Source organism: Podarcis pityusensis (assembly GCF_964106645.2).
Source record: "Podarcis pityusensis genome assembly, chromosome: 5".
Classification (NCBI taxonomy): Eukaryota; Metazoa; Chordata; class Lepidosauria; order Squamata; family Lacertidae; genus Podarcis; species Podarcis pityusensis.
Window position 1 is genome coordinate 54,446,785 of NC_138032.1, and position 21,999 is coordinate 54,468,783.

Genomic DNA, 21,999 nt, shown 5'->3' on the forward strand with positions numbered 1-21,999 from the left:
AAATATATATCCCACCCTTCCACCCAAAGGAGCCACACAAGTGATACCACACATTAAAATAATCCTAAAAACAATTCAAATGCGAGTGCAAACTGGGAAAGACTTCACATTTAAAAGCATGTTGAAAGATAAAGATCTTCAGTAGGTGCCAAAAAGGCAACAGAAGCGGTGCCTGTCTAATATTCAAAGGGAGGGCATTCCAAAGGGTAGGTGACACAACCCTGAAGGCACAATTCTTACATTGTGCAGAATGGACCTCCTGATAAGATGGTATCTGTGAGAGGCCCTCACCTGCAGAGCACAACGTTTAGCTGAGTATATAAGGGGTGAAATTATCTTTCAGGTATCCTGGTCCCAAGCTTTACAGGGCTTTATACACCAAAAACCACGTACTGTATAAATGTTAAGGATCCTGATGTTACTCAAAGCAATAGCAAAGACTCCTGAGATGATCTACAGATCAATTACTGTATACCATAAAGTAGAAAAATACTTTAGTGATGCAAAATGTGGCACTTTCTAGATTGAATTCACACTTACTATGACCAACTACAAAAGTACTGAGCAACTGGGAGGGCAGAGTCTATGGACAGAAATCATGCAAGAATATGGACAGTGAAGGCCATTCTCAGTACAATATCAGTTAGGGCTACAAAATGTCCTACTCTTCCTTGTGAAGTAGGCTATATAGTGGGAGATTGCCCAACAAAGAACTGATGCTCCAGGAAAGATAATTTATATTTATATAAGATGAATGGCACATTTCTAAAGAACACCCCTCTGCATGCTTTGGCAGAGTAAATCATAGCACTCTCACAAGCCATTATATGAGCTGCCCTCTAGTTTTGATCTAATTCATGGCAATCTACTTTGTGTTCTGCTGTGATTAGTGAGTGTGTAACTACACCAGAGCATGAATTAGACATGATAAAACTCTCCCTAGTGTCTCATTCAAGAACAGTTTGTCTCGGGCTTGTTATGGGAATCTGGAATTAATCTTTCTGGCAGCTCTCTTTGACAGCAGTAGTCAAATCACCCCTAATAACTCAGCGGCTATTAACCCCTTTCTCTTCCCTTCCCCCTCTACTGACTTTATAATCAAGCACACCAAGATTTTAAAAAACGGAAGAGTGGAAGTTTAATGTATTATTTCAATTGATTATGTGTTAGATTATTAACAAATTAACATTATACATTTTATATAAAAATGTATTCAATGCACTGCCTTCATGACACAGAATGTAAACTTCCATCTAGTCTGACTTAAACATATGTTATTAACATATATTATTTGCATACAGAGCAGTGTGGAAATTACATTTTCCAACACTAATAAAGAGTTAAGTGTATATGTCTATGGAAAGCATTCATTACCTATCATCATGCTTCACAGTTATTGCAAGGTGTTGCAAACCTTATTGCCTGAAACTAAGATTTTGGCCACATGCTACGTCAACTGCAACAGATCACCATGGAAAATCTGAACTGAACTGACACTTTGCTTATATGACACAAAACTGACAAGGTCTGTCACTCAAAGTGGGCAGAACAATGCAAAAAGTTTAGTGGGACATCTCCAGGGGGTTTTAAGAAATGAAATAGAAAGTATTGTATACTACTGTAGAGACTGCCTATGCCTCTTATACACATGAACATTCAAACTTGGACAAGCAGTAAGCAGTGCAGCACTTGCTCACTGTGGGCAGTATTCCACTAATTTGCAGTGCACAGGGATTCCCGCTAGTGCACTGGGACTTTCCTTCCTCTGCATCCTATCCCACCCTCACCCCCAAATCTGCTCCACAGGGAGGTTTATTCTGTTAACTAAGCAGAAATGCTTGCACTGATGGCACCAATTCCTTAGAGCCACACTGAACCCCACCCAAAATTTCTACTGTGTTGACTTGGGCAAGTTACTATTTCTCAGTTTAATACACCTACCTCACATGCTAGGAATCTGCTATATTGAGATCTGACTTAAGTACTTGGGAAGCAGGGAGAAATCAAAAACAAAGAAAGCCATCTATGTTTTCTAGAGAGAGGGCATGTAAGAGAGAGCTTTGCTTCTACCCTTGAAAGTTACCTTTTGCTTCTGTTAACATGTAACCAACAGTGCTTTCAACAATGTACTCAGTCATCAACAGCGACAACTTCCTTGATCCTGCTGCCTCCTAATACAAATGGAGAATGAGACTCATAGGAGAGGGGGAGCCTCACATTTCACAGTATACAATGCTGTTAGTGATAAGTAACAGAGTTCCTTGAAACCATCACTGAAAGGTAACATCAGTATCACAGTGTCAGCAGCAATATGCCTTACAATATGCAGGTGGTCTTTAAAAGAGTAGCTGTGAAACTTAAAACATTAAACTTTAAACCTTGTTTTTAAGACATTCTGTTAGCGCTAGATGCAAGTGACAGAGAGCAACTGCAGCTGCTCCAAATTTGCCGTATCTGATTAGAGTTCTCAGTTTCCCCAGGGCAGGCAATCAGCTTGCAGCATCTGGAAAGGAATTCATTCAACTGCTCCAGCAGGTCTTAGTAGCCCTTGTAGGCCAATGCATAAGCTCTTGGGCAAGGAAGTTCCAGGTTCCAGGGCAAGAGAACCATCAGCAAAGTGGTTTGTGAATTGAACTCTTCAGTACTCATGCTGGGATGTGTGTGTGTGCGCACGCACGCACACATGCAAAGGATTGGCTGCAAATGTCCTGTGCTGTAAATAACAGCACGGAGGAAATGTAACAGAGGATCTCAGAGGATTCCTCACCCCCCCCCCCCCAGTAAATGAAGAAAGCAATACTTCTGAACACCAACTCCACACTGTTCAGAAGAAATCATCCTATAAAATGGAAATCTAGGCTTGGCTTTCTAATTGCTCTAGAATATATATTCCCATACTTCCAAAGATCTCATTTTCAGACACATGGACAATTTATTTGTTCTAATGCAAAGGGGGGGCCAGATCTGAACAATATATCAGTTTGCCTGAGAAATGCAACAAAACCAGTGTTAAGGGCAGTAAAAACTTTTAACTGATTCAGCCTCATTAGTTTATAAATCATAGTTTTAAAATGCTTACTTTATTTCATCCTAGATCTTGTTATGCTTATTTACATTCACTTGGCATAATACAGCACATTCCACATGCCACTCAATCTCCTTGCAACAGGGAATGGGAAAATGACTGCTAGCTCTATGACTGGAGCTCTAAAATATTCCTATCACATGCTCTGCACAGGTGCATGACCTATTTGGCCCAGCAGTTATGGAAACTCTTCAAGATTGAATGGCCGGGGAGAAATATGCAAAATAAAACATGAGTTATAGAAACCAAAGAAGATAGAAACTCTTTTGAGTTTTTACATTTCTTTGATCTGCTTCCCTTAAGAGTCTTAAAAGGGAAAAAAGAAGTGGTGCAGTATTAATTAGTACATATATATATATATATTGTCAGGGAACTGCCATCGGAAGGAAGGGAGGTGGAAGGGCTCACACAGGTTGGGAGAGACTCAGCAGCTGAAGAGGGAACCAGTAGGGGGAGAAGAGCTGAGCTGAGGGAAAGTGAGCAGGAGGGATGGCTCCGAGACACTTCCAGCGAAAACAGTGGGGAGGTTTCAGGACCTCCTGTAGGGACACCCACTCCTCGCCGGAAACTGTCACGCAGAGAGTCCAGAAGACGTGTTTCCGTTAAGGAGCTTTTATGTTGGAAGCGATTCCGAAAGCAACCACTGTCGGAATCTGCAAGCGACTGACAGAGCCATGTTTAAGGGGCTCCGTTACAGACAGAGGTTTGCAAACTTGACCAAACTCTGAGGGACTTGGATTTTACGCACAAGCAGCTCATCGTCCCATCACATATATATATATATATATATATATATATATATATATATATATAGCTGTGGGTGCAATGTTCTTTCAGTGTTGCTCTAGAACTTATTTTACATTGTCTGTGAGTCTGCTAAAACGAATCGCCAAGACAGAAAAGCAGCTGGTGTTGAGTGTAGGAAGTTCCCTAGCTCAGCACTGGATCTTTCGAATAAATGTGCCCCTACCCAAGCCACCACTGACAAACTCAACAAAGAAAAGGAAGCATCAAAGCTTCATTTAGAACAGCTCCTCTTCAGTGATGCAAAATTTTCAAAGAGTCGCTTTTCAGAATATATAAAAAACCGAAGTACTCCGCATTATATGTTCTGCATTTATTGACACACTGATTACCTGAAGACATGGTGAAAGAAGAGCATCTAGAAATCAACCGCCTTATATCAATGTGACTATTGCTACTTGTCATTCCATCTATTTGAAGCATCCATAATGAAGCAGCTTAATCTAGATGGGTCAATAAAGACAGTGGTCTGGTCAGCACACCACGGCAAGCCAAACCTTGACCTAGAACAAATGTGCAGTTTCCTGGAGAAGAGATCACAGTTACTTTACACCTCCCTAGTCATTTTGCTGCTGCCCTGAACTAAACCAATGTATATCTTCGTGTACCATGCAAACCCACCTCGTTGACAAGCTCCCTCCAGAATAACCACTAAAGTTTGTTCTTAGTTACAGCTCACTGTTAGTTTGGAGAGAACTTAACCGCAAGCCTGGTTTTGGATGATGCACTGAGCCAAAACTTGGCTTAGTTCAAGCTCAGCAGTAAAGGACCAGGCATGAGTAAAGCAACTATGAGCTCCTTGCGGGAGTTTGGGAAAGTTTAGAAAGTAAGCTACTGTCTTTACTGAACTATCTAGGTTTGAATGTCAGCAATGTGTGAACCAGGCTAGTGTCTTATAAATAATAGATGCTCATTTATAAACCATCACTAGAACCGGCAAATTACCTATATCTAAATCAATGTGACGTATAGTCTGACCCCGTCCACCAAATAATGTAACGTGTTACATGTGCATCTTCATGATAAATCAAACTTGTACTCTTATCAAACCCTACAAAACAGAGTATAAGACATATTCCTCTAAACCTAAGGTTATTAGTATAGTGGTACATCGAGTTAAGAACTTCTGGAGGTCCGTTCTTAACCTGAAACTGTTCTTAACCTGAAGCACCACTTTAACTAATGGGGCCTCCCGCTGCCGCCGCGCTGCCACTGCACGATTTCTGTTCTCATCCTGAAGCAAAGTTCTTAACCTGAGGTACTATTTCTGGGTTAGCGGAGTCTGTAACCTGAAGCGTATGTAACCTGAAACGTATGTACTGTACTGACTTTGTTTCAAATATTATTTTTTTCTTTTTAAAATAGTCCTTATGGATTCAGATTGAGGAGGAAAAATACACAATTTAAACCCAGTTGTTGTAGCTCTAACTTTTAGCCCTAGCTTTCTGAGAAGAGAAACACTTCCCTAGATTAAGTCATCAATCAGGATCATGTCACATCATCACAACCTCCTTCTAGAGTAGTCTCATAAGGGTTTGCTTCTGCTCACTAAGAAATTTAAACTAGCTCCTACACATTTTGAATAATGCCACAAATTTGAATAATGCCACAACCAACCACAAAAGAAAGCTGTCAGTTCTATATAAGCCTCTATCATAGGTCCCTGGCATTGTCGATAAGTATCACTACTTTAGCAAATAGCAGACTGTCATCTGAAATCAGCTAAAATACAATGAGGCTATTAAAGTATCCATCAGGAAGATGCAAAGTGCCAGCTGCGTTGTGTGTGGGGTTGGCAAGAAATCTGCAATCCTTTCAGTGTTATAGTGGCAGGCTCACAAGAGAATGTGGCTAAACAACATCCTGTTGGGCTTTTGCTCTGCTGTGGTTTTCCATTTCTGCTTAGGCAGCAAAGCCAAGTTTACTGAAAAAGGTTAACTAAATTCCACAGCCAGGGAACTGTGAAAAAGCCAGAGCTCAGGGGATTTAGGCTGCCAAAGCTTGACTTTGCGGATGTGGAGTTGCAGACTACTACTGTACCATTTTTCAATGCTGCTGAATCCCTCAAAACCTAACCACAGAAAACTGGTTCTCAAGCACTGCACAATAAATACCTTCTGCTTATGACCACAGCCTATCAGAGGTATTTAGCGTAATGATTAATCACAGATGAATTGGCCTCTTGTTTCTATTCTGACATTTTGGAATCCTTTCTACTATTCTCTCTCCATCTGATACCAAGCCATGTCAGGAGAGTGAAATGGACCAACTGAAATAGTTACATTTCCTGCGGCTTTTATGCAAATCTGGAAGAAGTTTCCACTAAAACACCTTGTTCAAGTAATAGAAGATTCTCTAGAGTTTTAAAACATTCAGAGATATTAACATTTTTTTCAGAAGCTATTAGTTCTACTGTACACTTCAAAGTATACCTTCTTTAAAATTTGCGGACTCAACGGAAAAGTTTTTGAGAAAGCAGACAGCTGGCCAAAGTAAAGACATTGGGCTTAAATTGAAACTAATTTGCATGAAAATGTGCATGCCAAGAGAGCCTGAGAAATGCCACAGGGCAAGGAAGCTGAGCTTAAAAAACAAAATGAGTATCTTTTGACAACTCATATAAAAGCTTAAGGTTAATGAAGGACAAAACAAAAAGGTGTTCACATACAACCATATATTTTCCATTCAAAAGAATATAAAGCAGGAGCTGTCTGATAGTACCTTTGATAGTAAAGGGACAGAACAACTTTGGAATAAAAAGCATGGGAACTTAAGTTTGGGCTATAGTTCATTGTATACAATTTTTTATTTTTGCTTTCTTACAGGAAAGTACTCAACCAAGCTATAGAGAAAGAGCAAACTATATAAGGACCAGACACAAAGCCTTGACACACACTGCTATAAATCTTAAGTCTCAGTGTTCTGATCCCATGTTTGCAATATGTACAATAATATCACAACTAAGAGGGTGGAGCCAATCATGGGAGTTTTTTCCACCAGATCATCACCTTACTGGGAAGTTTATAATGCAAGATACATTGAAATTACCAGTACAGTGTCTTAGTGCATGTATAAATACATAAATGCATAGTGCATGTGTAAATTAAACACACTGGGCACTTTCAGGTTGGCAGTCTGCCATCTACAGATAGCAAAGATGCTTTTCCTGACTGGTGCTAGACATCCATGCCTCATCCTTATGTGAAAGCCAGCGAGTAATAAAGAAATGACATTAACTGTCAGCCAGTAGCAGTAGTCTTCCAAAGTCCAATTAAAGTAATGGAATGCTTAGCCTTCAGACAATCCTGGCCTGCTCACTTCTATGCACAGTATTATGTGGAATTGTTTATGAAGGATATTGACAAGCCAGAACGTGTGCAGAGGAGGGCAACCAACATGATCAAGGAATGGTTGAGGAAGTTGGGCATGTTTAGTCTGGTAAAGAGGAGACTGAGAAGATGTATGATAACCATCTTCAAATATCTAAAGGGCTGTCACATGGAAGATGGAGCAAGTTTGTTTTTTCCTGCTCCAGAGACTAAGACCCAAACCAATGGATTCAAGCTACAAGAAAGGAGATTCTGACTAAACATCAGGAAGGACTTTTTAACAGTAAGAGCTGTTCGACAGTGGAACAGCCTTCCATGAGAGGTGATGGACTCTCCTTCCTTGGAGGTTCTTAAGCAGAGGTTGGATGGCCATCTGTCAGGGATGATTTAGTTGAGATTCCTGCATTGCACTAGATGGAAGAGATGACTCTCAGGATACCTTCCAACTCTACAATTCTTTGGTTCTATGTTCTCCTACTAAATCAAATAGGTCTGTTTATCACCATTATTTTTTATCTCTTTTAGACAAGTCAAGGTGATGAAGGATAACATAAATCATTGTTGGAAGGGAAGGTTGTATACTAGTTTGTATTTTCCAACTGAATGTATTAGTGAGAGAAAATATAAAGACCAAAAATAATGAATCTTGAACAAAAAATTTCATCCCTGGGCCAGGCTCAGAAGAACTGGCTTTGGAGGTCATATCTACCATTTAAAATCTGCTTGCATGTGAGAAAAAGGATTGATGGGTATGAGAGTTATAGGAGTGTTACTTCTAAGCAGAATACACAGCATAGGGCTACATAGGCAGTTTGACCAGGTATAAGGGAGCTTCCTATATGTATGGAATTAAGCTGAACTTCCTTGGAGTTTGTTACTGAGTTGCATGTTTAACTTCTAGGGCTGAAATCTCCTTTGAGTCATTCAATTCATTACAAACACTTTACCACCATAAGTGCTCTCTGTAGTTCCAAGGAAGGCCAATTTAGGAAGACTGTATTTCACACTTTCTGCCAAAAGCTGGATCAGCACATCTTTGTAGCATTTATGGAAAGAGTATCACATTTTTAGATGGAAAAGCCAGGTAACCACTAAAAATGCATTTTGTCAGGGCAATATTCTGTCTTGCTCAGCAGATGGAAGCACATTTCGAAACACCACTGCACTTTAGTAACTGGTGAGAAGCTCAATTTAGGCTGGAAGGAAGCTTTCCTAGCCAAACCAATAAAAAAACTTTACACAGGAATATATAATTTAAAAGAACAGGATCAAAGGATATGAAAATTACTAGTCAGGGTGGGGAAAAGTACTCTAGACCCAAAGATCAACTGTCATCAGTGATTTTTCCCTCATCAATCTATTAAAGTTTGAGGTTTATCTATTCATATGCAGGGGGCAGGCAGCACATTTGCAGCTTTTCCAAAGTGGCATATGAGACATAAAAGATAATTCTGCCCCCAAGCAGCGATCATTCTTGAACATGAACCAGCCATCCTTATTTTGAAAGAAGTTACTGGCAAAAGTAGTGCTTCCATTTGTACTTCAAGGCAACTGATTTCCCCAACACATTTAGATGTTAAAGCTGCAACCATAGTTGCAGCCTTGATTCACAGATACTATCTGACTGAGGAAGCTATTTTACTTCTTATCAGGAGCCAGTCCCATCATAAAATGAAAGCAAGACAGGATGCTTCAGCCAGCAAATGTGGAGAAGAGGCAGACTTGGGGCTTAATTGCCTTGCTTGACATGCAAATGAAAAGAGCAAGTGGCAAGATCAGTGCTTTGGGTAGCATGCTGTGTAACAGCAATATATGGACTACTGGACTGGGAGAGGAATTGGCGTTCAACACGATGGTGGCAGATTTATGATGTATACATTTAAATCTGTAAATGCATTTAGAGTTGATGCTTCAGGCAGCAGAATATCTTGATGGGGAAGTTATCAAATGCATACTCTCTCTCAAACCATATTCTTGGCAAATCTCCCTTGAAGATTCATATCTTCCCATTCCCTCTAGAATCTAGAGAACAGAGACAGAGAGCACAAGCAGAGGCTGATGAGGTGGCAGAGGCAGGGCTGCACTGCTTACCTGGCTTCCCAACACTGCACATTGGTGCTGGTTACTGAAGCAAGGGGTTCAGCATGGGAACATAAGCAGCAGTGTCAGATAGGTGCTGCTGAGCCCACACTGCATTGATCTCTGCTGCCTCCCCACTTCCCATCTCAGTAACCAGCAGCACTGTGCACCATGGAGAAGCCAGTTAAGCAGCCTCAGGTAAAGGCACCATTTCGTATTTTTCAAATTTAGAACCATTCCATACAGCGAACGGTTTCCAGTGTGTGTTCCTAAACAATGGCTAGGTGAACAACATAATTTGAATGCTATTAGGTAGCTGATAGTGTGAGTGTGTTTAAAAAGCCTGGTTTCTCTATGTAAATTTGCAACACGCACATTTCTTTTTTAATGAAGCACCTTGAAAATCTAGGGAATGGCTGCGGTAGGCAGTAAGGTCACCATTAACACGGCAATAGCGAGGGAGTATTCAAGCCTTGCACAGGCTGAAACTGGAATAAACTTTTTACACTGCAAAAGAAAAGGACGTTACAAAAGGGAAAGCCTCTGAGACACCTCAGCCCTTTCACACTGGGAACAGCATCTGCCAGCTTGGGAGCCACTTCTTGTGTTCTGGTTTGTTTGTTTGTTGTTTCTACCAAAGCAGCTCTGTTCCCCAAGTGAATTACTCAGGAAGCACTGTTGTCCAGAAAAGGGAAAAAAGCAGTGCTGAAGGCAATACTTCTGGCCCAATAAATACACTTGCCAGAGCAAAATGGAAATATGCCCCAGAAGCCTCTTTATCAGGATGTAAGATGCCTCTCATACCAATTCAGGCCAACAAACCTTCTAGAGGAATATTGCACATGCAGATTGGCAACACAGCTCAAGATAAGAGATCTTTCCCATGCCAGAGGTGATTCTTGGAGGTGCAAAATCAGGGTTTAATGCATGTGATGAATACATTCCTCTGCTGAGCTGACCCCTCCGTGCTTTGCAAAAATATCTTAGTGACCTTGTCTCCAATTCTGTGGCCTGCTTTTCTACTGTATGCTTGATATTCTGTTATATACCGTATTTTTCGCCCTATAGGACACACTTTTTCCCCTCCAAAAATGAAGGGGAAATGTGTGTGCATCCTATGGGGCGAATGCAGGCATTAGCTGAAGCCTGGAGAGCGAGGGGGGTCGGTGCGCACCGACCCCTCTCGCTCTCCAGGCTTCAGGAAGCTATCCGCTAGCCGTGGGAGACGCAGCTCTCCCATGGCTAGCGGAGAGCTTGCTGGCACCCAGAAGCTTGGGGCACACTGAGCTCAGCACGCCCCAAGCTTCGGGCTTCGCGCAGTGCTCCGCTAGCCGTGGGAGAGCCGCGCGAAGTTGCGCAGCTCTCCCACGGCTAGCGGAGAGCTTACCAGCACCCAGAAGCTTGGGGCGCACTGAGCTCAGCACGCCCCAAGCTTTGGGCTTCGCGCAACTCTATGCTAGCCGTGGGAGAGCTGCGCGACTTCGCGCAGCTCTCCCACGGCTTGCGGATAGCAGCCTGTTCTGGGGGCTGGGGTCGGGGGAAGCTCGGGCTTCCCCCGCCCCAGCCCTGCACCTGGGGGGGGGGGGGAAATAATTTTTTTTCTTTATTCCCCCCCCCCCCAAAAAAAACTAGGTGCGTCCTATGGGCCGGTGCATCCTATGGGGTGAAAAATACAGGACATATCTATATACAGATTTCCATATCTATATTTGCAGATAGTATGAACATTTGGACTGCAATCATAAAGAAACATTTACTGGAGAGCAAATTCCACTGAGCACAGTGCACATAAGAATTGTTAGAATGTGAGATTTCCTCCCCACCCCCTTTTTTTAATAACAAAATGGGAACTCCAAGCCATAACCCAGAGAACAAGACATTTCTTTATATGGTGACATATACCTAGTAATCAAACACAAAATATGTATTTGGTATTAATTCTTTACATTTTTCTTCTAAACATTGAGCCAATAAGTTAGCTCTATACCTAGTCATCTGATGAACACTGGTATGGTGGTTCATTTACAGTGGTACCTCAGGTTACATACGCTTCAGATTACATACGCTTCAGGTTACAGACTCCGCTAATCCAGAAATAGTATCTCGGGTTAAGAACTTTGCTTCAGGATGAGAACAGAAATTGTGCGGCAGCAGCAGGAGGCCCCATTAGCTAAAGTGGTGCTTCAGGTTAAGAACAGTTTCAGGTTAAGAACGGACCTCTGGAACGAATTAAATACGTAACCAGAGGTACCACTGTATTTTTTTACAGGAAACTAATTAAAGAAACCAAACTGTAAGGAGTTCAACAAAACCCAGAGATATTCTATAGACGTTATATGATTTCAAATCATTAAAAACATACTAAATAAGTTATTTTTCTTACCAACCTTGAACAAAATGGCTGGTATCCAAAGAATGACTTTAGGGATGCCCAAGGGTTTTGGCATACCCAGTGGAATTTCTGGTTTTCTTTCCTTTGAACAGAAGATCTTTGCCCAAAGTCGCAAGCTGCTTTGAAAGTCCTCTCAGTTTTAAATCTGGTTTGCTAGGTGGCATGGGGGCAACTGTTTGTGAAACCCTAGCCCACAGTCTTCCTGGCATGTAGAACTAGTTGCCCAATTCATTGGATACCAGCCAATAATTCTTACGCAGATAAAAATATAAAATACTCTAGACACTTGAAAGAAAACTGAACAGAAGCCAGCTCCATTTTGGCCAAGCCAAAGCAGAGAGAAGTCATACAGAACAGTCACATCAAACAGCAGACTGAATTCAGACGCATTAATAAAGTAACTTTAGCCTTACCTTATATCTCATTTTAGGGCATGAATGAATGTAAAACCCCATGTAGTAATAGCATAGGTCAGAGGCCTTTTCATGAAGTTGCCTAGTAAAAGCAATTTCCCTGTAAAAGAAGCAATCATTCTGAATGGATAAAAAGATAATACCAGATAGATGTGTTCACAGATGCAAGGAGCTCTTATAATACAGCAAACGTGAAATAAAATGGAATGACCTAAATTTTGGCCTATGTTAAAGGGATGATTACATTTAAGTAAAGAATGGGAATAATAAATGCAGAGACAGTTCCGTATAAGAACCCAACAAAACCACAAACTCTTCTACTTAAGAAAGCCAATTTTGCATTTTGTCCTGCCAAGAAGCTAATCTGAAATTCAAATTGCAAGTGATTAAAGGCACCCTTTTAACAGGTTTCCTATTAATATTCATGCACTGATGTTCTATAGAAGTCTGGCCCAGTCATTGTATTCAGCGGGCTAAGACAGTACATGCAGACTTCAGAGAATTTTAAAATCAACAAGTTTCAGGAAGCTTGCAGTGAGTTTGAGTAATTTACATGCAAATATGCAGCAAGTGCTATTTTCCATATTTGGCGAGTGCTGTCTTCTGTGCTCGTCCCATTTATTTATTTGAAAGAAAAATTACAGTATTTTAGCTTTCTTCTTATTCAGTCTTGAGCCAGCAAGAGGCAAGCGGTGGTTCTCCAGCTTTACATCACTTGGAGACAGTTGCTTTCATCTAACTTGGGACAACACTCTAAGTGATGTGTGTGAAGAATGCACAACTGCCAATTTCTCCTCATTTTGTTCTAGCCAGCAGTACTCCTACTTGGCCTTCCAGCCTCAGCTTTTGTTTGAAGTGTTTCAACAAAGTAGGTGGCAGATGAGGACTAAAAATGGTCTGCTGCTAATGGTCTGCAATTCCTCTTGCAGGTAGTGGTATCCTAGATGGGGGGGGGGGGCATTCTAACTGCTAAGGAAAAAAAGACAGAAACTAAAACAGAAGTTTAAGTAAGCCTGCCTGAATGACACAAGATATATACAAGGGTAGCCAATGTGCCCATTATTCAAGCAAATATGACAACCCACTCATTGTAGGCAAAAAATAAATAAATCCCAAAGAAACATCTACAAAGACCTGAAAAGCACAAAGTCCATATTTCACAGTCATTAATATTTGCCTTAATGACTTCAGGTAGCATTATGCATGTTAACTTATGCGTGAATATTCACTTTGAGAGTAAAACCATTCAAACAAATTCCTTTATTAATATATATTATCTTTGTCCTTTTGGTTGCTTTTCCAGAACTAGAAGTTACAACATACCACTTCATCATTTGTCTAATGCATGGGTAGGCAAACTAAGGCCAGAGGGTCGGATCCGGCCCAATTGCCTTCTAAATCCGCCCCGCGGACGGCCCAGGAATCAGCGTGTTTTTACATGAGTAGAATGTGTCCTTTTTTAAAAAATGCATCTCTGGCTTATTTGTGGGGCATAGGAATTTGTTCATTATTATTTTTCCCCAAAATATAGTCTGCCCCAGCGCCCAAGGTGTGAGGGACAGTGGACCGGCCCCCTATTGAAAAAGTTTGCTGACCCCTGGTCTAATGGATTGGGTTCTTAGACCGTGGGTTTTTCTGAAGGGGCCCACCCATTTAAATATGTTTAAGCAATATTTTAAAATGAGATTCGAACTAATAATGTCACCAAGCTCAGGCAAGGCTTTTCCAAACCTCCCTGAATAAAACTGGTAACAGCCTGCATAGTATCAAGTTCCTCGGCAGCTTCTTAAGGGCTCTCTATTCCTAGCCTTCTGTTAACTTAGGTAACTAAGTTACTTTAGTAACTTCACATTAAGGCGTCTACTCCTGGAGGGAGTTCATATTTACTCCAGGTTTAAGAAGCTGAAAACCTGACTCGTTAAAGCAGACGGAAGCTAACCAACTTTACACGAGCGATGGGAAAATCTGTGGACTTTTAAGATATTGGTTATCCCACTTTACATCACCCTTGAAGACAGTTCTTTTCATCTGAGTTTAAGTAAGCTTGTCTAGGTGTCACCTTACATAATCTATAGCAGGCATGGCCAAACTTGGCCCTCCAGCTGTTTTAGGACTACAATTCCCATCATCCCTGACCAGCGGTCCTGTTAGCTAGGAATGATGGGAGTTGTAGTCCCAAAACAGCTGGAGGGCCAAGTTTGGCCATGTCTGATCTATAGGCAAGGGCAGCTGGCTGAAGCAGTTGGGTGTTGCAGTCCAACATAAGCTGAAGAGCCAGGGGTTCCACACTCCTCCTTTACAGTTTATTATATATAGTGAAAGTACTTCAGGCAACCCAAAACACTGCTAAATCAGCATATTATCAAGGAATAGGAAACTAAAAACATCAATATTGGCAGCGCTCCTGTGAGGGAAAAGCATTCCATCTGTAGGCAAGCAAATGTGAAAGTGTGGGATTAACACCACATTGGTCAAATCCAACTGAAAAAACAAAGAAACAAAGCCGCTCTCTGCATTTAAGGGAGTCACTTGTGGGAATGGTCCTTCATGCAAACAAACGGACAACATTATTATGTGAATACAAAACTGAGTGATGATGACCTGGTTTTGGATCTGTGAGAAAGGGAAGCAAAACAGCAACAGAACAGTCGTTTGAAATGGCCCAATACAGCAAAAGTGGTACCACACGGCTGATCTGGCCACACGTTTCACTTCTTACTTCCATCTTCCAAAGTAGATTAAACACTTTGCTTTAAACACTGAAGTCAGCCTAACTTAAATACTCAGACCAATTAAATTAGAACCTATGAAGTAAATGTTTTTCTTTCTCTAAAAATGTTAAAATAAAATAAAGCTAAGCAGGCCTTTCATGTAAGATTTTGGTTTTCATTTTTCATTCTATGCTTTAAAATGTCAATAGACTTTTAAATGACTACTATATAATTAAAAAATACTTCCTTACCTTAGTGCAGAGTATACGCCTAAAGATAGGGAAGAATAATCAGGATCATAGTAGAGATACACAGATGACACAGACTTTGGAAGGATGTCAATGACACCCACAGCAATTATCTTTCCATCAAACCAATACTGCTGGTGGAAAGAACCATAGCCACAATCTGGACCATTAGGTAGATTTTCTGCCTAGAGAGGATAGATCAGCATAAATTCAATTGCAAAATTTAATATAAATTTAATATAAAACCGTAACATTATCTTTAACAATGAGAACCATTTTGAAATTCAAACAAGCAAATGCACTGAGTAACGTAAAACTGAGATAAAAGTAAGACTTTGCTCAGTGAATTAAGCCCTTCTTAGCTATCTGGCCCATTCACGTAACCAAAGCCAAACAAAATGACAGGTGGAAATCTGAAAGTTTTAGGTGTAGAAATAAGAGATTTCAAGAGATTTCTATGGAGCTATTTCCAAAACAGTTTACAATATATTCACATGTTACGTTAATATTTATTAACTGACAACCACCAAATCTTGCTTTCGTTGCCTTGCAGGTTTCCTTATATTGAAGTCTACTGGCCTCAAATGTCATGCCTGGAAATAAGGGGTTAACATTTCTTAGCAGAGTTATGAGTGACACTGAAACTGATTAGCCATAAAACGAATAAACAGACAAATGAGTAAACAGAATCCAACAGAACAGATTCTGCTCACTGGTTCTTCATCTTTAAAAGATGAGGATAACTAGCTGCAATGCAGACATATGCTGAAAAGTATACTTTCACAGGGTTATGAGGATAAGATCATGCATGTGAAGAAAATTTATATAGGGAGCCAGCCCTAAGTTATAAAAAAATCACAAACAAAAGCTTTGTTGGAGAACTACAAACTATATTCAACTGGATTATACTCATTAAATTAGAACTGCTTGAGGTAAGCTCTCTGGAGGAAAAATGGGGTATACATGTTTGAAATAAATCAATAAATGTTAAGCACACTGGGTCCTCCCCTCCTCTTGCAACTTAAGAAACCCTTCTTGTCCAAGACAATAATCTAATTCACCTTCACTCCATCACATCAATCTTTTAGCATTTACGGGAATCTTTTCAACAAAACTGGATTAGAAAGGATTCATTTAATAATTCTGCAGAACAATATGATAAAAACATCCACGGCTGAAATATTTTTAGCTTCTGAGCAACCATGCTTCATTTCTGCTATTTAAAACAGATGCAATGGATATAGGAGTTTTAAAACTAAAACGAATTCACATTTTGATTACTGTTGTTTATATAACACAACTACTATGCATTAGTACTTTACAAAAGGGCATTATTAATATATTAATTCAGTTACTTGAGCTGAAGCTAGCACCTTCAATGAATCCAAAGACATTGGTCACATTTGGATCATCATAGCTCAGCTTAATATGCCAAGATACACACGAGCCTTTTGACCACATAAAAGCCCCTTTGTGGAAAAGCGCAATTAAACTAGGTAGTGTCTAATGTACAATACTTTCCAATTTTGTTTGAGCCAGAAAACTATGCAGTTATCAGCTTCTAAACAAGCCAGTTTTTTAAACCAACTTCAAACCATGGTTTACAATCCTGGCTTTTCTTGAAGGTAGTAACCATAGTTTTCTGGTTCTGGGAAACTTGATTAATTAAAAACTTCCTGGTTTATTCGTGGCACATGTGAAGGGGCTGTATGCATTTGCAAAAAGGTTGTGTCTATCTCAACTTTATGAGTCAAGAAACAGCCATCCATCCAAAGTCAGCTCAATAACTACTGAATCTAAAGGTACTGAAATACAAACTATGAACATTATTCTTTATATACCACATATGTGTAATCTGTACTAATAGCCTGAGGATGTAGGACAGATTTGCTTCAGCCTCTATGGTATCAAATGCCAGGATGACATTACTTTGTAATAATTTCCAATGAGATTGACACAGGAGGTTATTTTCAATTTTTCCTACAGATAAAAGCTAGTTATAAATTCTACTTGAGTTCCTATTCCATTTTAACCAGAAGCTATTTGTCTGTTAATATCCACTATATTCTGATAGCATACCTTTTTTTTTGCACCTAACAACCATCTTATGACTTTCTTAGATGTTATTTTAAAATTTATCCTGTACTCAGGATAAATAAATAAAAACTGGAAGTAACAGGAAGGTTGCAGGCAAACCAAGACCATGGCACGAGACACAACTGAGGCTACGTAGCAGGACTGCTTGGAGTTAAAAGAAGTTAAAAGAATCAGCTGATAATATTTGTACAAGTGGAGAGGGAACTGGAGGAAAGGGAAGAAAGGGAATGCAAAAGTCAGAGAACCAAGCAGGGAGGAAGGCTTATGTACAGTGTTTACAAAACTGGAAACTGGCATTTAAGAGAATCATTTTACTATTTCAGTAATGAAATAGCTCCCACTGATCTGCATTTATCTTAACAAAAAAAATCTTTTCAGTAGTTATAGCTGAAAAAGTACTACAAACTTCAAATAACCAAACAAATCTAGTTTATCCTCCAAAAAAATCAATCCATAGGCACAGCTTACTCCCATTAGACTAGTTAAGAAACATCAATCACTTCAACAGTGATACATGTCAATTGCTTCTGCTTAACGAGTTGGTGCTTATAAAGAAGAGCTGAAAATCTTTACAGAGTCACTTCCCTGGTAACACAAATAGACTATTCTTTACATATAGACTGCACTTTTCTTTCCAATAACATGTTCATTCTTTTAATAATTTAAAGACTCTACATCAAAAAATCAAACAGATTTTTTTTGAAAAACCACTTTACTACTGCCAAGAGAGTTGTCTCTAAAGAGTTTATTGAGAATTCAAAAGAAAAACAGAACTCAGTCACATAAAGTTTAATTTTTGTTTTGAAATTATTTGTGACATACATGGTAAAGAGGCTTTGCAACGATCACGTGGAGTTTGCTTTTAGTTGGAGAATTTCAAAAATCCCTATAGCCTTGGATATTTAAGACTTTTTATTTGGCTTCTTCTAATTGAAAACATGTGCAAGTGGTGCCAAACAAAATTCAGTTCAAGATTCAAAATATCAATAAGAAGCATTGCAGGGGGAAAAAATCCTTGGCATAAACCTTCCTTTTTTACAGCAAAGTGTACATAAGCACCCATACAGCCATACAAAATAAGGCAAATAATGGAAATCGGTTGCCTTATTTGACGAGGTGATAAAAGCTCTTTCCCCATTAAGTTCTAATGATCCCGATTAGCCTTCATAGCCTTCAGGTTGGGAAAATGTAAAACTGGGTGGGGGTGATTAGATTCAGCAGAGAAAAGGAACAAACTCTCCACACATGGCTTCATTCAAACAGCAACATATCAAATTACTGGTGCAATTACTATAACCTGACAATTTCATTACACCCATGTGGTAGTTAACTCTTTAAGACCTACAACAAACAAAGTCCTCTTAGCTGTTATAAATGAAGTAATCTGAAGCCTCGACTCTAAAACCTGCTCTAATTATTCACCAGCCCTGGTTATCTGTTTTTAAGAAGCAAAAACAAAGTTGAAAACATTTAGGTGCCTTTGAGGTTTCTTTTTATTTACTTTTAAGGCAAAGGAACTCAAAACACAAAATGGTTATTGAAAATGCAAAGCACATATTCTGCTTTGGTAACTTCAAGTTTATATTTTGCAAAGTAGGCTATAGTGTGTAAGTTATGTTCATCCTTACTCATCCAAATCTGCCCAAATATTTTTCTCAAAGTAAGATAGGTTAACATGCATTCTCAGTGAGGTTTGTTACTTGCCACTCAACTGCAGGGGAGCACTAGAGAGAAGTTTAGTGATGATAGGATACACTACCGTATTTTTCGTTCTATAACACGCACCCGACCATAACACGCACGTAGTTTTTAGAGGAGGGAAATCCGTAGGCATGCCACCCGTAGGCATTCCCTCCATAACACGCACAGACATTTCCCCTTACTTTCTAGGAGGAAAAAAGTGAGTGTTGTGGTACAAAAAATACAGTATATATCCTAGCAGAATAGTAGGGTGAAGCATCTCCAGCATGCTGGGGTGGGATGGATGTGTAAAGAACCTACAAACAAATTCTGCCTCACCAAAAATACCATTAGTCAAACATATAATACAAACCTGTTTTTCTAATGGCATGTATAAACTGAGCCTCACGGGGGCTCTATGTGTTTTCACACTGATCTGCCTTAAAAAACTGCCCACCCTGTAAGGTATCCAACAGCAGTCTGTGCTAATATTTTGCATCAGTGAGTAAGGATTAGCCATCCACTCATGAATTGGGGGGGGGGGATCTGCAAAGTATCCTATCAATTCTGATGGGGGTTTCAAATTCTCATGTTATGCCTAATTAAGGAGATCAGACAAGCTAAATCTGATCAAGAAGCCAAACACTGTTTCAAGAAGGAAAGCAAGTAGGGAGTCAAGAAAGGAATGCATTTCAGAAGCCCCACATGCACGGGATGGGATATTTTAAAAGGTATCAATTTGCAATTCCAAGTGGATACTTGAAAAACAAAAGGGAAATTATGCTTGCTGCATTTAAATCTTTTAGTTATTACGCTTAAAAAATCTATTATGTGCAGTTAATAATTTTAAAGAAACATGTGTCAGAAAAATACATCAATAAATTTCTTTAGTGAATATCCATTAATCAGATTTTGGGTTGTTTAATGTATATGCAAATTTATTTAGTTGCCTAACACAAAGTTGCCTTACACAGGGCAGACTCTAGGCAACTTGCAATCAACATGCAAAATTATTAAAAACTTCAGGCATTTAAAATTTAACCAAACCAAAATGGGCACTTAAATGCAAATTGTATTCATTCAGTCAGTCTGTAATCCCAGGGCAGTGTACAAAATCAAGAACATAACTTATGGAGTATAATACAGATCATAATAATAGACAGCGTAATAATAAAATCATAATAACAGCCCCCCCACACACATAACAGGCCATAGATTTAATTGCTGAAGGCTTGGGTAAAGATGAATGTTTTTGCCTGGCACCTAAAGACAGGTAAGGATGGTGCCAGGTAAGCCTCTCTGGGGAGAACATAGATGGGGAGCTACAACAGAAAAGACCTATTCCCGTGTTGTCATCTTCCAAACCTCTCAGGGACATGGAGAAGGACCTCAGGTGACAAGTGCAGGGTCAGTTCATATGGGGAGAGGCAGTATTTGAAGTCCTGAGCCATGTAAGCTTTTATAAGTCAGTGCCAGTACTTTGAAATGGACCCAGAAACTAATTGGCAGCCAGTGCCATTGAGCCAAGATCAGCGTTATAAGCTGAACTTGTATTGTCCTGGTGAGCAACCTAGCCATCAAATTTGGCACCAGCTGAAGTTTCTGACCAAACTGCGGGAGGCAGTGTAAGACAGGAGTGCCTGGCGTGCTCTGGTCCATGGGGTCACGAAGAGTCGGACACGACTAAATGACTAAACAACAACAACAATAAGAAGTTTCTGAACCATCTTCAGGGGCAGCCCCACATATAACGCATTGCAATAGTCCAACTTAGTGGTTACCAGAGCATAGGCCACAGAAATTGGGCTAGCCCTGTCCAGATAGGGGCACAGCTGGACCACCAGCCAAAGAAGGCATTCTGGACTACCAAGGCCACCTGACAGTAATGAATCCAGGAACACCCCCAAGCCACGTACCTGCTCCTCTATATTGTTTAACATTCAAACTGGGCTAACATATGTCCTACATTGGGGTGGTGAGCTCTCAGGGGCTGGATGCAGGCCTTCCACGTCTCTCTATTTAGCCCTCAGAACTCTCCCCAGGCCCTTCCCAACTTAATTCACAAGGGAATGAAACTTGTGGGCTGAAAAAGGATCCGCACCCCTGACCTACATCCACCCCACTGCCAAAACATCAGACTCAGCAACTGAAAACTGGCTAGCGTTAGCTCTAATTCAGGGGTTTAAATGTATGTGTTGCTCACTGTGTGAGGGAAAGAGGAGTAGGCCATTTTGAAATGGGGAGCCTGTTCCCTGTGTGAATTTGAATCCTGACTGCTAACCACACAGGGAGCCTACATGCAGACAGCAGGCTTCCTGCTTTAGAACATCTGCCCCAAATGTGGGCAGTGGCCGGGATGGAAGGAAGCAAACACAGCCATGTTCTTTCCCTCACACTATGGGGAAGGTGCATGTATGAGTGTCCGGACATGGATCCAGTCATTATGCAACTGGTATACCAACAAAAAAATCCAGTAAACGGAAGCAATCGATAATATGGTGTAAAATCTGGATTTTACACATACACATACCAGGATTCAGCAAGCCTGAAAAGGTTTTTTGGGTGTCACAGCGAAGACTTACCCATGGCCTTATTTATTAGCTTGCATAGGTTAACCTTTACAACAAAATTCACTTTGATGGGCAAGTCCCCATGATCATTTGGAAAAAACAACAACCAAAAAACAAAGTTTGTATTCCACCTTGTCTCCAAGAATTCCAAGGTGGCACACGTGGTTCTTCCCCTATTTTATCACCACAACAACTATGTAAGGTAGGTAAGGAAGTAAGAATGAGAGAAACTGACTGATCACCTAATGAGCTTCATGGCAGAATGGTGATCTGAACCACTAATGAAATATTATCTTCATTCAAGAACCATACGTTAGTCCTCTATAGTATTCAGTTAAGAAATCTTGTGCAAACTCACTTAGCATTTTTAAGAGACTCAAAGTATTCAACAAGTCACAACAAAATCAAATAGATGCAGATTATCCAATTTACTGGAACTGAGGAAATGTTATGTTTTGCATTATAAATGTAATGGTAGACACCAGGCAGAGGAGGTGAACTATAAATCTGTATTAAAAATGTAAATATTTTGAGTTAAAACATGATTTCTTACTTCAAGTGGAGATTCACAGAGGAACCTTGTGAACTGCA

At 40.1% G+C, this 21,999-nt stretch overlaps 1 protein-coding gene across 7 annotated transcripts in view; it reads right to left on the reverse strand.

The window, feature by feature from the left end:
* The window catches only part of ATE1 (arginyltransferase 1), a 74,127-nt gene that overhangs the window by 26,379 nt on the left and 25,749 nt on the right, over positions 1 to 21,999 (reverse strand). For 6 of the 7 annotated variants that reach the window (XR_013986356.1, XM_081005265.1, XM_081005267.1 and 3 more), the window contains 3 exons: positions 21,962 to 21,994; positions 15,065 to 15,246; positions 12,103 to 12,202 (listed from right to left, as the gene is read on the reverse strand). Coding sequence is in view for 6 of the 7 variants with exons in the window: in XM_081005265.1 (XP_080861391.1) it covers positions 12,103 to 12,202; positions 15,065 to 15,246; positions 21,962 to 21,994 (315 nt within the window). In the remaining variant the exon portion in view is untranslated. The remainder of the gene's footprint in view (positions 1 to 12,102; positions 12,203 to 15,064; positions 15,247 to 21,961; positions 21,995 to 21,999) is intronic. The other variant, XM_081005266.1, reaches the window with a different exon arrangement.